At 47.9% G+C, this 14,071-nt stretch overlaps 1 protein-coding gene across 1 annotated transcript in view; it reads right to left on the bottom strand.

The window, feature by feature from the left end:
- ABHD16A (abhydrolase domain containing 16A, phospholipase) overlaps nt 1-9,342 on the bottom strand; it is a 38,273-nt gene extending 28,931 nt beyond the window's left edge. Inside the window, exons 1-3 of the mRNA XM_056853488.1 lie at nt 9,192-9,342; nt 3,109-3,165; nt 742-808 (exon numbers count right to left, since the gene is read on the bottom strand). Of these exons, the coding sequence (XP_056709466.1) occupies nt 742-808; nt 3,109-3,165; nt 9,192-9,323 (256 nt within the window). The 5' untranslated portion in view covers nt 9,324-9,342. The remainder of the gene's footprint in view (nt 1-741; nt 809-3,108; nt 3,166-9,191) is intronic.
- Nucleotides 9,343-14,071: the final 4,729 nt, after the last annotated feature.

The following is a 14,071-nucleotide window of genomic DNA, read 5'->3' as shown; positions in this document are numbered from 1 at the left end:
GGCGCCGGAGATGCAGCTGCTGCTCCATTATACGGGGAAAGAATACCCCTCTTCTCTAAGCACCCTCCTTAAAGGGAGAGTCAGCCTCCATACGACCCCCAAGTATCTGAAAGCCAACATGGTGTATGGGATAGTCTCGAACTGGGGCCAGAGTGACCTGAGTTCTAATCCCTTCCCCTCGGCACGAATCGGCGTCCTTTGGCTGTTCATTCCCTCAGCCTCAAGACCACCTTGTGATAAGATCGAGGTGGGGAGAACAATGTACGTTACCCTGAGATCCTTGGAGGAAAGGGGACCTGAAAATCTACTAGCTCTGATAGCTGAGGCACACCTTCCCCCTGAATTAATATTAGAGGCACACACCCCTTAATCCACAACTTTTAGAATGTGCAACAATAGCAATTAAAATTTCTTGAGGCTCTACTTTTGCCTTCTTGAACAGGACCTCGAAGGGATGCCTGGGTGGTAATCCTGCTGTTCTTTCTATTTGGAGTGGCTGAGCGAGCCAATCCCACTCAACATAATCAACATCACAACATGCAGAGATGCAGCAGGCAGCCTCCTTTGTGAACGGGGACTGCTTTTGGGCTCACTGGAGATTAACATAATACCCCACACTGCCGAGCCCTCTTGCGGCACACTGCCGAGCCCTCTGTGACAATCGCCAATGTTAGAACCTCTCGAATGTGATACCGGAGCCAAAACATCTGGCCCAGGGATTCACCTGTCAGCAGCCCATACCTTTTCTGTACAGGTAAAATGCAGCAAACGGAGAGGAGTAATAGGAAATGGACCACAGTACGGAAGCCTGCAAGGACAGAGGAAAGGAAGGGTGTCAGTAACACAGAGAGAACCTCCGTTTCCAGGACTCTTTTGCGGCTGCGGGTTGGGGTTAAGCGGCAGGAGGAGAGAGAGCCAAAGTACCCAGGGAGAGTCTATTGGTTAGGGCGACCAAGAGAAAACAAAGCTGAGAACTGCCTTGGAGAGGAGGTACCCATGACGACCGGCTAAAGCCACAGGGGACAGGGCCGTAAGTACACACGAGGACTCCTTAAGGTCCCGCAGAGCCCCCGACGTCACCAGGGAGACTATTCCACGAGGCCGGGGCCAGGGCCGAGAAAGCTTCTCCCTTCCTGAGGACACGTCAGCCAAATTAGGCCTTGGTGTGTGATGGCTGAGGCCTGGGTTCCTACAGTGGGCATGCCATGTTGAAATAACTGCACATGCAGCAAACTGGCCTGGAGAGAAAGGTTCCATGGAGCCCTCTCTCTTTCCCCTTCCCATTGCATTCAGGGAAGGAGGGAGGGTTTTTTCCTCTAACACAGGCAAAGTATTCAACCACACAACCTGCCTCCTCCTTACCATTTGGAGGGCTAGGGTCACCTCATTCCGTAAAACCTGTGCCCGATCTACAGGGATGGTAGAATGAGCTGCACCCACTTCAGGCTGCCCTGGAAGGCAACTGGGAAATTTCCCGCCAGTGCAGGGAGAAGAAACCTGGAAGTTGCTGCAGTTGCCAAATTGCCCTGACGTTAAGAATGTTGCCTTAGCTGCCCCTTTGTTTCTGAATTCAATTCAAGATGTTGGCGAATACCTATACAGCCCTTCATGGTGGTCTAGGACCAGACCATCTAGAGCAGGGGTGTCGAACTCAATCGTTACGAGGGCTGGATATGACATAATTGTCACTTGGTTGGGCCAGGCCTCACCAGTCCAGATCAAGGGGGGGCAGATGGCTGCCTCAGCCGGCTCGCAGGCTGGTTGAAAGCTCTCAAGGGGCCAGATTCAGCCCCCGAGCCCTATGTTTGACACCCCTGATCTAGAGGCTGCCTCTCCCTGTACGCTCCTGAGCGACCAATTTGCTCCGCTGATCGTAAGAACATAAGAAAGGCCCTGCTGCATCAGACTAAGGCCCATCAAGTCCAGCAGTCTGTTCACACAGTGGCCAACCAGGTGCCTCTAGGAAGCCACTAACAAGACGACTGCAGCAGCATTGTCCCACCTGTGTTCCAGAGCACCCAATACATTAGGCATGCTCCTCAGATCTTGGACAGAATAGGGTAATTTCATTCATTGATAAGAACATAAGGAAAGCCCTGCTGGATCAGACCAAGGCCCATCAAGTCCAGCAGTCTGTTCACACAGTGGCCAACCAGGTGCCTCTAGGAAGCCACTAACAAGACGACTGCAGCAGCACCATCCTGCCTGTGTTCCACCACACCCAAAATAATAGGTGCGGTGGAACACAAGACCTGCTTATTGAGAGCGCTGTCCAGCAAGCCGGTCAGAAGAGTTTCTGCCCGTTCCAGGGCTCTTTTGGTGGTAGCCCCTGATCCAGGGCATGGCCTTCCCAAGCGGTTCAAGCGGGCCCCTGCTTTGTTAGCATTCCAAAAATTGTGCAAAACTGAGCTGTTCTGAAAGACTTTCTCTCAGAAGAGATCTGAGGGGGCTGGATGCTGGTGGCCTCGTCAGTGGGTTCCATGCTGGGATCCTGACGTTTTGTGGATATTATAGCATTAAATTGTTCATGGAGGAGCGGGGTATTCATGGCTACTAGTCAAAATGGAGACTAGCCACGTTGAATGCCTGTTCTCTCCAGGATCAGAGGGGCATGCCTATTATATTGGGTGCTGTGGAATACAGGCAGGATGGTGCTGCTGCAGTTGTCTTGTTTGTGGGTTCCTAGTGGCACCTGGTTGGCCACTGTGTGAACAGACTGCTGGACTTGATGGGCCTTGGTCTGTTCCAGGGCTCTTTTGGTGGTAGCCCCTGATCCAGGGCCTTGGTCTGATCCAGCAGGGCCTTCCTTATGTTACGTTCTTATGTTATTTTTTATTATTATTACTGTCTATTTGTTTTAACAAAAAAGAAGAAGTGAAGGACAAATATAGGGTAAAAATGTGGGATATGAATAAACAAATAAAACAAACACAGCAGGGAACAGAGTGGACTTTCCCCAGTGTTTTACTTGTGGGGACTTTTCCATGAGGGACCTGACTGAAGAATGGCATCTCTCGCCTGCAGCCAAAAATGGTACAGTTTGTTCTACCACTTCCGAATTCAACCTCTGCATGCTGTAAGAGCAAAGAGAGTTGGAGAGGTGCTCACCAGTGCGAGGATGCTGTCGGCATGCTTTTCGAGAGTCCGGGGCTGGTAATACGACTCCTGTGGAAAGAAACGGGACATTTGAAGAGTCTGGAGTTCAACTATTAACTTAGACGATGGGCTAAGAGGGACGGCTTTATCGGGAGAGTGGGGAAACCCTGGCTTCAAGGGGAGTTTTTCTTCCCTGTACTTTTCCAGCCTCTAGAGATGAAAATCTTTTCCTGAGGCTGACTGGAAAATGACACCCAAAGACTGCACTGACCCAGCCATTTTAATGGCTCCTTCCAAGTTTAGGCCGAAGCCACTGTTTCTAAGGAGAGAAGCACCTGTCAATTCAATTCCAGTTATTATTTGGTCACCACAGGACCAAATGGTGTAAATACCGGTATTTGTTGGGATACAAGGGGGTGGGGGGAGAGCCAGCATGGTGTAGTGGTTAAGAGTGGTGGACTCTAATCTAAACCGGGTTTGACTCCCCACTCCTCCACGGGAAGCCTGCTGACTGACCTTGGGCCAGTCACAGTTCTCTTTGAGCTCTCTCAGCCCCACCTACCTCACAAGGTGTCTGTTGTGGGGAGAGAAAGGGAAAGAGATTGTAAGCTGGCTTGATTCTCTTTAAAAAGGTAGAGAAGGTCGGCATATAAAAACCAACTCTTATTATTATTATTCCATTTATTTATTGAATAATGCATGAAAAAAGAAACTCATCTTCCAAACTTACGGCAGTTTAGTTTTTTAAAAATTATGTATGTGTGTGTATATACATATATATAAAGATAAAGGTCCCCTGTGCAAGCATCGGGTCATTCCTGACCCATGGGGTGACATCACATCCCAACATTTACTAGGCAGACTTTGTTTACGGGGTGGTTTGCCAGTGCCTTCCCCAGTCATCTTCCCTTTACCCCCAGAAAGCTGGGTACTCATTTTACCGACCTTGGAAAGATGGAAGGCTGAGTCACCCTTGAGCTGGCTACCTGACACCACCTTCCATTGGGATCAAACTAAGGTCGTAAGCAGAACTTGGACTGCAGTACTGCAGCTTACCACTCTGTGCCACGGGGCTCTTCTCATATATATGTGTGTGTGTGTGTGTGTGTGTGTATACACACACACACACACACACACACACGTGTCTGTGTTTGCCTTCAAGTGTATAAGAAGCTCCAGCCAGCTTCCTGGTGACATGCTACTATGGATTTTCTTTAAGGAGCAAGTATACATAGTACTGTATTCAGAAAGGGGGCACAAAATTTAGACCTTCCCTCAAGCAGAAGGATTTATCATGAGCTAATCCTCTTCTTGAGGAATTCCTATCTGTAGCCCTCGGTTTGCGACAGTGGGCTAGGTGTGCTGTGTGCTTTAAGAGACCAGTTAATGTACTGAAGCTTGGTGAAGCACACAAGTCCCAGGGCTGACTCTCAGCGAAACCCTGGCTCAAGCGATGCCTCGAGGAGGCAAAATGCAGCCATCCAGCCTGCACTAGGAAGACCAGTGGCCATTTTCAAGGGTGCCGTTTCCAAAGCCGTCCAGTGAGCTGATGCCGAACAGCATGCCTTTTGCGTGGGTGGTGACGGGATGCCACGATAGCCATCAGGGCACGTGAGCAGGCTGTTTTTGCAGCATCTGCTGGCAGGCCTCCAAAATTTTGTAAAGCATTCTCAAGGGTAAGGCAAGCACTCTGCCTTGGCCTTCTGAAAGGAAGGGCAGTCGTTCATAAATAAACATACATTTCCCGGCAAAGCACTTTTTCACATGGTGCAAATTTGATTTCACTCCTGTGCCATGTGACACTTGCGCAAAATTTAATTTCAGATTCAGAGAGGCAGACAATAGAGATTTGCCTGGATGATATTTATTGATTTTCGGATATTCGTACCCTCCTTTTGTGCAAAACGTGGACCCAAAGGGTCTTATGACATTGTCCTCCCCGCCTCTATTTTATCCCCACAACCACCATCTTGCGAGGTAGGTTAGGCTGAGGGAGAATGAGAAGAAGAAGAGTTGGTTTTTATATTCCGACTTTCTCTACCACTTAAGGAAGAGTCAAACCGGCTTACAATCACCTTCCCTTCCCTACAACAGACACCCTGTGAGGTAGGTGAGGCTGGGAGAGTGTGACTAGCCCAAGGTCACCCAGCTGGCTTCATGTGTAGGAGTGGGGGAAACAAATCCAGTTCAACAGATTAGCCTCTGCCGCTCATGCGGAAGAGTGGGGAACCAAACTTAGTTCTCCAGATCAGAGTCCACTGTTCCAAACCACTGCTCTTAACCACTACACCATGCTGGCCTGAGGTCACCCAGTGAGCTTTCAAGGCAGATTCGGAATTTATACCTGGGTCTCCCAGATCATGGCCTAATACTTTAAACCACTACAACACACAGGATCACTTTTAGGTATGAAATTGACAGGGGGAAAATACCATTATGCTGGGCAGGTTTTGCATCACAAGCAAACGGAACAAAGTAAGAAAACTGGTACCCTTTGAAAGGCATATGGTGATCATTTTGCTGTTGGTGTGCTACCTTGGTCTCAAATTAAATAATGCCTTTGGATAGAAATATGGCAAGTATTTTGAAGATTCCCCATTAAAAAATGAAATTTACCTGGCAACCACTGTGATTGGCGTGGGCTTGCCTTTACAGAGGGGAGTGAGGTTAACCGTGACCTCTCCGCAATACTGAACTAAAGGTGTGTCCCCCTAGATCAGTGGTTCCCAAAGTGGGCAGTCACACCCCCTGGGGGGCGGTGGGATTACCTAGGGGGGCATTAAGAGGCAAGGGGGCAGCAGGGGGGCGCTTGAGGTGGGCCCCTTCAACTGTGTTGTTGGATAGGGTAGGGGGCACTGGGGTTGAGTTTGTGGGGGCAGAGGCCTAAAACGTTTGGGAACCACTGCCCTAGATTAACATATAAAGCTCTGACACTGTAGATGCAGCATAACTGTGCCGAACCAGAGACACCGATCTCTCACACTGAGGTTTCACTAGTACCACCCCTTATTCTTCACGTTGTACCCATGACAATGGAAATAACTGCAATAGCATGTGGAAGATACGATACTGTTTTATCCTGGGTCACACACGTAAAGTTGCCTTACATTGAATCAGACCATAAAAGCCAGTACTGTCTACACAGAATAGCAGAGGCTCTCCATGGTCTAAGGTAGAGATCTTTCACAACACCTAATACCAGATCCTTTTAACTGGAGGTGCCGGGAATTGAACCTGGGACATTCTGCATGCAAAGCAGAAACTCTTCCACTGAACTACAGCCCCTTCGTTCTCCGGGTCGATCCAGTTGGCCTAATCCCATCCACTCTGGTGGCAGCTCTCCAAGGCTGCACAGCTGGACATGCTCCTCACCAAGACCATGTGAAGCTGCTAACGAATCAGAATAGACCAGGGTCCCCAACCTTTTTGAGCCTGCGGGCACATTTGGATTTCTGACTCAGCATGGTGGGCGCAGCAACAAAATGGCTGCTGCAGGAGGCAGAGACAGCAACAAACTGATTGCCACTACTTAACTCCAGTGAGACAGTGTAGATCCTTGTGCTGTTGGGGCAGCTGCTGCCAAAGCAACATTTTTTTAAAAATCTGCACGGCCAATCATATGTCCATTAATCAATCAGAAGCCTTGCTAGGCAAAAGCCCTACCTGGCCCCACCTACCTCCTAAAAACACTGGCCAGGCGCCAGAAAAAGTGGGGATGGGCCGTCACTCAGTGGTACAGCATCTGCTTGGCATGCATAAGGTCCCAGGTTCAATGCCCGGCATCTCCAGTTAAAGGGACTAGGCAGGTAGGTGATGTGAAAGACCCCTGCCTGAGACCCTGGAAAGATGCTGCCAGTCTGAGTAGACAATACTGACTTTGATGGACCAAGGGTCTGATTCAGTACAGGCCAGCTTCTTGTGTTCATGTGTCAGTGGGTGCCATGGCATCCATGGGCACCACATTGGGAACCCCTGATATAGACAATAATAGACTCAGGCAGGGACCTTTGCCTGTCACACTACCCAAGATCTCTTATCTGGAGACACCTGGCATTGAAATTGAGATGGCACACTAAGCATGTTCTCTAGCACCAAGCTGTGCTGTAACAGGAGATGCACCAGAATCCTCATTATCAATTCTCCCATGAACCCAGGTTGACGTTTGTAAGAAACCATTTCAGGTACTGAGTAGAGACGCTTCTAGCAGAATGCATCTGCCAGGAAGGATATAGAAACTGCAGGGGAGAGTTACCTGGAAAAAACAAACCCTAGTATCCTCCTCTACTGCGTCTCTAACTAAAGCAATAAACGCACACATTCAGAGACACCACTATCAGCGGGAGAGCAACCTGATCTTTCCATGTCTCACACTGCAAGCTGTGTGTGCCAATAGATTGGACCACTTTTTTCCTCCTAATTTTTCCTAGGACAATATCCGTGCTGAACTGGGACAGCAGTGTTCAAACTGAGTTCTGTTGAATCCCTGGGACCCTGAAAGTTTAGCGGGGCTTTCTCAGGGAGATAATCAATCAGAGCAGACGGGCTTGCCCTCCACCACCAGTCTTTCCTGGCAATAATGCTAGAAGCCCCACGGCTTTGTAAAGGGACACACGCTACATGATCATCGTGTTGTTCTCAGAATGACAGCGTTAGTTCTGCAGGATAACAAACAGGTCAGCCCTGGTTAGTATTTGGATGGGAGACCACCAAGGAATCCCAGGGTTGCTGTGCAGAGGAAGGCACTGGCAAACCACCTCTGATAGTCTCTTGCCATGAAAACCCCAAAAGGGGTTGCCATAAGTCGGCTGCGACTTGAAGGCACTTTACACACACACACACACACAACAAACTGAAGCAGTGCCTTGTGCGAACCAAGGAATGCAACCTAGGAAATGCCCACAGTGCACTGAGTTTTGTAATACATGCTCCGGAGAGGGATTTTTTTTTGGTGGGGGGGGGGGAGGCAGGCAAGCAAATGTGAAAAATATTCCCTGAAGGTTAAAAAAAAACCAGAGAAATAATTCTGCTCAGAGGCGGGGAAACACGACTGCTAGCTTTTTATCCCCGAGGCCTTTGATAAACACAGAGGCAGGCTTCCCCGTGGTTGCACTGTCACGCTGAAGAAAAGCTACACCTGTTGGAACGTTGCCTTCCGTGCCAACGCCAGAAGCACAGAACCTGGAAGGGAATAGGCAGCGAAGCTATTTGGGGTGTGTGTGTGTGTGTCGGGGAGTAGAAAAGAAATACGGCACGGCAGATAAAAGAAAGCAAAGAGCAGCAACATCCCAGAAAATATTTTTGTTAGTCTTTAAGGTGCTACTAGACTCTTGCCCTTTTCTACTATCCCAGTTTCGGTTTCCTAAATAAACTTCTCTTTCCCCACCTCGATGCCCCCCTTCCAAAAGTTGGAGATGTCCATTTCCCAGTGTTTGCCAACACCGCCACGACCCTGGATCTTAGGAAATGGTCCAAATACCTAACAATGGCATTGTCCACAGTGGGTGTGTTCTACGTTAGCTAAGGAAACCAGCTCGGGTCTTCCCATGTCTCTCCCCAGCCCCCCCACTTTTAATCTGAATGGTATCAGTCAACAGCATCAATCAATAGATTAGGACAAAAGGGCAAGAGTCCAGTAGCGCCTTAAAGACTAACAAAAATATTTTCTGGTAGGGTATGAGCTCATACCCTACCAGAGAATATTTTTGTTAAGTCTTTAAGGTGCTACTGGACTCTTGCCCTTTTCTGCTAGAAAATATTTTTGTTAAGTCTTTAAGGTGCTCCTGGACTCTGGCCCTTTTCTACTAGAAAATATTTTTGTTAAGTCTTTAAGGTGCTCCTGGACTCTGGCCCTTTTCTACTAGAAAATATTTTTGTTAAGTCTTTAAGGTGCTCCTGGACTCTTGCCCTTTTCTACTACTGCAGACAGACTAACCCGGCTACCCACTGCAGATCAGGACCACCACCTGCTGTCCGGCGGGACTGTCTCCCCCTCTCCCCCGAATGGATCCACCCCAAGTCCCCATACAGATAAAGGCAAAGGTGGAAGATACCAAGTTGACGAGGGGGGTGGTGGTGGAAGCAAAGGCGGGGCTTACCCAAGAAGGTTCAAGAGCGCCTTGGGAAGACTCGATCGCCTCGGGCCGGGGGCGACGCGATCCGTTAGAGCCTCGATCCCGATAAACCCGGTAGAGCCGCGGGCCCAAAATGCAGCTGAGCAGCTTCGCCATTTTGGGACAGGACTAAACGCCGGCAGGAGGTGGGGGGGGGACCGAGGAGGAGCGATATTTCCGGGTTTCGTACGGGCGGCCAAAGGGGACAAACGCCTTCAGGTTTGACTAGAGCGCGGCGCTGAGATCGCCCTTTCTGCGTCCGCTTCAGGCAGACTGCGGGCGCTTTCGCACAGGCCAAAGAGCGCGCTCTCAGTCCGCTTTCAGTGCACCTGAACGCTCGTTTGCAAGTGGATTTGGTCAGTTCACACTGTAAAGTCCACCTTCAAAGTGCATTGAAAGCGGATTGAAAGAGCATTATTTGGGCTGTGCGGAAAAAAATGCAACACATGTCCAGTGGCGCCTTACAAGCTGATGTTTTCTCTAGCATGAGCTTTGGGCGCTCAGTGCTCACTTGAATCCACCTTCAAAGTGCATTGAAAGTGCATTGAAAGCATTATTTGGGCTGTGCAGAAAAAAAATGCAACACGTCCAGTGGCGCCTTACCAGCTGATGTTTTCTCTAGCATGAGCTTTGGGAGCTCAGCGCTCACTTGAATCCACCTTCAAAGTGCATTGAAAGTGCATTGAAAGAGCATTATTTGGGCTGTGCGAAATAAAATGCAACACATGTCCAGTGGCGCCTTACCAGCTGATGTTTTCTCTAGCATAAGCTTTGGGCGCTCAGAGCTCACTTGTTCAGATGGAGCTGCTTCCCTTTTTTTTTTTTTTTAACAAGGGAGCAAATCCAACTGAGTTCACATGTATATTTAACCTTGCAAACTACACTTCGTCATGTTCATTCTAAAGCTGCCAAGTACATTTGCGCAGAATGACAGCATGAAAGAGTTGTCTGTTTTTCCAAATCAGTGTTATTCCTTCTTAATTTTCAGGCGGCCTCCACCCAATAATCATACATAAGACACTGCAGTCTCACACTAGGGTTGCCAACTCTGGGTTGGGAAATACCTGGAGATTTTGGGGGCAAAGCCTGAGGAGGGCAGGGTTTGGGGAGGGGAGGGACGTAAATGCCATAGAGTCCACCTTCCAAAGTGGCCATTTTCTCCAGGTGAACTGATCTCTATTGGCAGGAGATCAGTTGTAATAGTGGGAGATCTCCAGCCAGCACCTGGAGGTTGGCAACCCTATCTCCCATGCCTGTATTATCATCCTTTGCAGGGTTAGGTTAACATTTTCCTGAGTCAATGGGATTTCTCAAACAAATGCACATCTCCGCTGACTGACTTCCATTACTAGAGCTGGCCTATGAGAAAATGCCAAAATCAATAAATTGCCAAAAATGCCACCAGGCCTGGTGTGTGTGTGTGTGTGTGTGTGTGTGTGTGTGTGTGTGTGTGAGAGAGAGAGAGAGAGAGAGAGAGAGAGAGAGAGAGAGAGAGAGAGAGAGAGAGAGAGAGAGAGAAATGGCCCTTTAATAGAGGTTTAATGTGTGCAAAACTGCATTTGAAGCTTTTCATGGCATGGAAGCAAATAGCATCACCTAGTAAATAAACGTACCATTAAACGTCTACTAAAGGGACAGCCCTCAATTTGTAGGGTTCCCAGGTCCCTCTCTGCCACCAGCGGGAGGTTTTTTTGGGTGGAGCCTGAGGAGGGCGGGGTTTGGGGAGGGACTTCAATGTCATAGAGTCCAGTTGCCAAAGTGGTCATTTTCTCCAGGTGAACTTATCCGTATTGGCTGGGGATCAGTTGTAATAGCAGGAGATCTCCAGCTACTACCTGGAGGTTACAACCAAACTATCAATAAACCAAGTGCTGTAATACTAGTAGTTAGGAAATAAACAGCACATAAGCTCAATATTATTCACAAAACTCTTAGGTTTATAAATTAAATTTTCACCAAATGTTCATACAGTATAAATGTTCACTATTCTTATATTTACACACTCATATATATTTCTTCTTAAACTGTGGCATTGTCCATAAGACAAAAGAGATCGCAATATACCGGTTCCAAATCAAGTTGGTTATTATAAGTTCAAACAGGACGCTGGAGGCAAGAGCAATCGGGTCAATAAGGATCCCAGTTTTTCCAATGCTGACAGAGATCGCATTTTGAAAGTGATGTCCTCCTTACAGAATACTGAGAATTGTGATACTAAGGATTTTGGAAAATTGTGGAACATTAGCAAGAAAAAAAATCAGGACAGAATTGCATGGAGCTTCTATGACAGATTATGCAAAGGCTAATATTATACCTAGGGGTCTTAGGATCCACATTTGGTGAAAATTTAATTTATAAACGTAAGAGTTTTGTGAATAATATTGAGCTTATGTGCTGTTTATTTCCTTACTACCTGGAGGTTGGCAACCCTATCAGTTTGGAGGATCTGAGTAAGGCCGTTAAGGATAGGACGCTTTGGAGGACATTGATTAATAGGGTCACCATGAGTTGGAAGTGACTTGGGGGCACTTCACACACACACACACAATACATATTTTTCCAGCCCTGTTAGCAAACCTACTTACAGGGTGGCTGGGATGATAAAATGGAGGAAGGGAGAGACAGGTGCGCCCCTCTGAGCTTGTTGGAGGAAGGGTGGGATTAAAATGCACTAAATAAATGTGTAGAAGGCAGTTTCTGTAAGCATATCACCAGCTGGATAAGAAAGCACATGCCTAATGAGATGATGTACACGAGACACATCCAGAAGTCAGGAGATGGATGGCAGAGCCTTAGGGTTGCCAACCTCCAGGTACTAGCTGGAGATCTCCCGCTATTACAACTGATCTCCAGCCGAGAGATCAGTCCCCCTGGAGAAAATGGCCACTTTGGCAATTGGACTCTATGGCACTGAAGTCCCTCCCCTCCCCAAACCCTGCCCTCCTCAGGCTCCGCCAGAAAAACCTCCCACTGGTGGCGAAGAGGGACCTGGCAACCTTAATGGCAGAGCCTGGATGGAGTCCTTCTATTTCCTTTATCAAGCAAATAAACTGGACGTGTTTTTATTTTTATTTTTTTAAAGAACCATCTGCATGTCATCCTTTTTAATCAAGGTATACACAGGAGAGTTAATGCTTGTTTCAGATGCAGTTCTGATGTGATGTGTCTTAATTGTATCCTACTCTATTTTATTATATCACTGTGGGTGCCTTTTAAATTTGCATGAGCTTCCTTAGGAGCCTTTGAATTAAAAGGTAGGATAAACTGTTGAGGGCTCTCTAAAAATTATGATGATGATTTACATAACAATGCCTTGGAGAGATGCACTCACTAAATGAACAATTTGCAAAACGGCAATACAGAAATTAAAAACAAACATTTCAAGGTCCAAACACAGTAAATTAAATAAGCGCACCATCTCTCCTTTCCATCTCACCCCAAGGAGGTAGTGGAAATACTGACTCACTCATTGGAGACAGTGAGAATTTCCTGCATTGTGCAAGGGGTTGGACTAGATGACCCTGGTGGTCCCTTCTACCCTACTGGCAATCCTATCAGACACTTTGATGAAACAAAGGCAGAGTCTCCAAAATCTTCTATCTTTGGTTCCACAAAGATCCAGACGGGTTATAGGATTGCCACCTGTTTTGGGAAATACTTGGAGAATTTGGGGGTGGAGCCTGAGGAGGGTGGGCTTTGGGGAGGGGTGGGACATCAGTGGGGTATAAAGCCATAGAGTCCACCTTCCAAAGTGGCCAAAGGTGAGTTGGTCTGTGTCGCCTGGAGATCAGTTGTAATCACAGATCTCCAGCCACTGCATGGAGGTTGGCAACCCTAGTTAGCAACCAAGGTTGCCATCCTCCAGCCTGGGACTTGGAGATCTCCCAGAATTACAACGGATCTCCAGGCTGCAGAGACCAGTTCCCTTGGAGAAAAGGCAGCTTTGGGAGGTGAGCTCCATGGTATTATACCCAGGGTTGCTCTTTGCCACTGGCGGGAGGTTTTTGGGGTGGAGCCTGAGGAGCGTGGGGTTTGAGTAGGGGAGGGACTTCAATGCCATAGAGTCCAACTGGTGAAGCGGCCATTTTCTCCTGGTGAACTGATCTCTATCAGATGGAGATCAGTTGTAATAGCAGGAGATCTCCAGCTAGTACCTGGCGGTTGGCAAGCCTAATTATACCCCACTGGGTCGCTCCCTCTTCCCTCCCCACACCTTCCCCAGAGTCCATCACCAAATCTCCCCAAAAAAATTCAATCTGGAGTTGGCAGCCCTATTAGCAACAACATCCAGTGATTCAGTCCTGTACTGGGGTTGGTTGTTTTAGTTCTAGTCAGATAAACTAGTTCTCCTTGCTCCTGCAACATGGACCTCGGAAGAGTCCCTCAAGAGCCAACACTCTCCAAAGGAATGCAAGATGTTTGCGGTTGGCAGAGTGAGGCTTTGCTCATAAAGAACCGCACTGCAAGGCAGACCCACCCAAGTTTGAAGAGGCCAAAGCGTTTAAGCAGGAAGAAGCAAGACTGAGAGTTGCATCCTAGGAGGAAAGACCATTTAGCAGATTTTTTTTTTTAAGATGGCCCTCCTGTCTGTATCTGACTAGCTTTCCCATTCACTGCCCTCTTTTGTACACTTGAGGTTGTATATTTCCAACAGTTTCAGTTCAACAGGGCCTGGCACATGTTGATAGGTTATGCATAACCATTGCATGTCCTGATAAGCCAACCTCAGGACATGCTGGCTGCCGATATATCTTGCTTTCGACATTCTTTTTCCTTCCTGTCCTATTGAGTTTTCCCTCCTTTCTTTTAAAGAAATAAACACGAACATAACCTAATAAACCCGACACTGTCCTCTCACTTCTGAA

This window comes from Euleptes europaea, chromosome 1 (assembly GCF_029931775.1).
Source record: "Euleptes europaea isolate rEulEur1 chromosome 1, rEulEur1.hap1, whole genome shotgun sequence".
NCBI classification, from domain to species: Eukaryota; Metazoa; Chordata; class Lepidosauria; order Squamata; family Sphaerodactylidae; genus Euleptes; species Euleptes europaea.
Note: the sequence above shows the minus strand (reverse complement) of the source record. Positions and strands in the feature narration are given on the sequence as shown.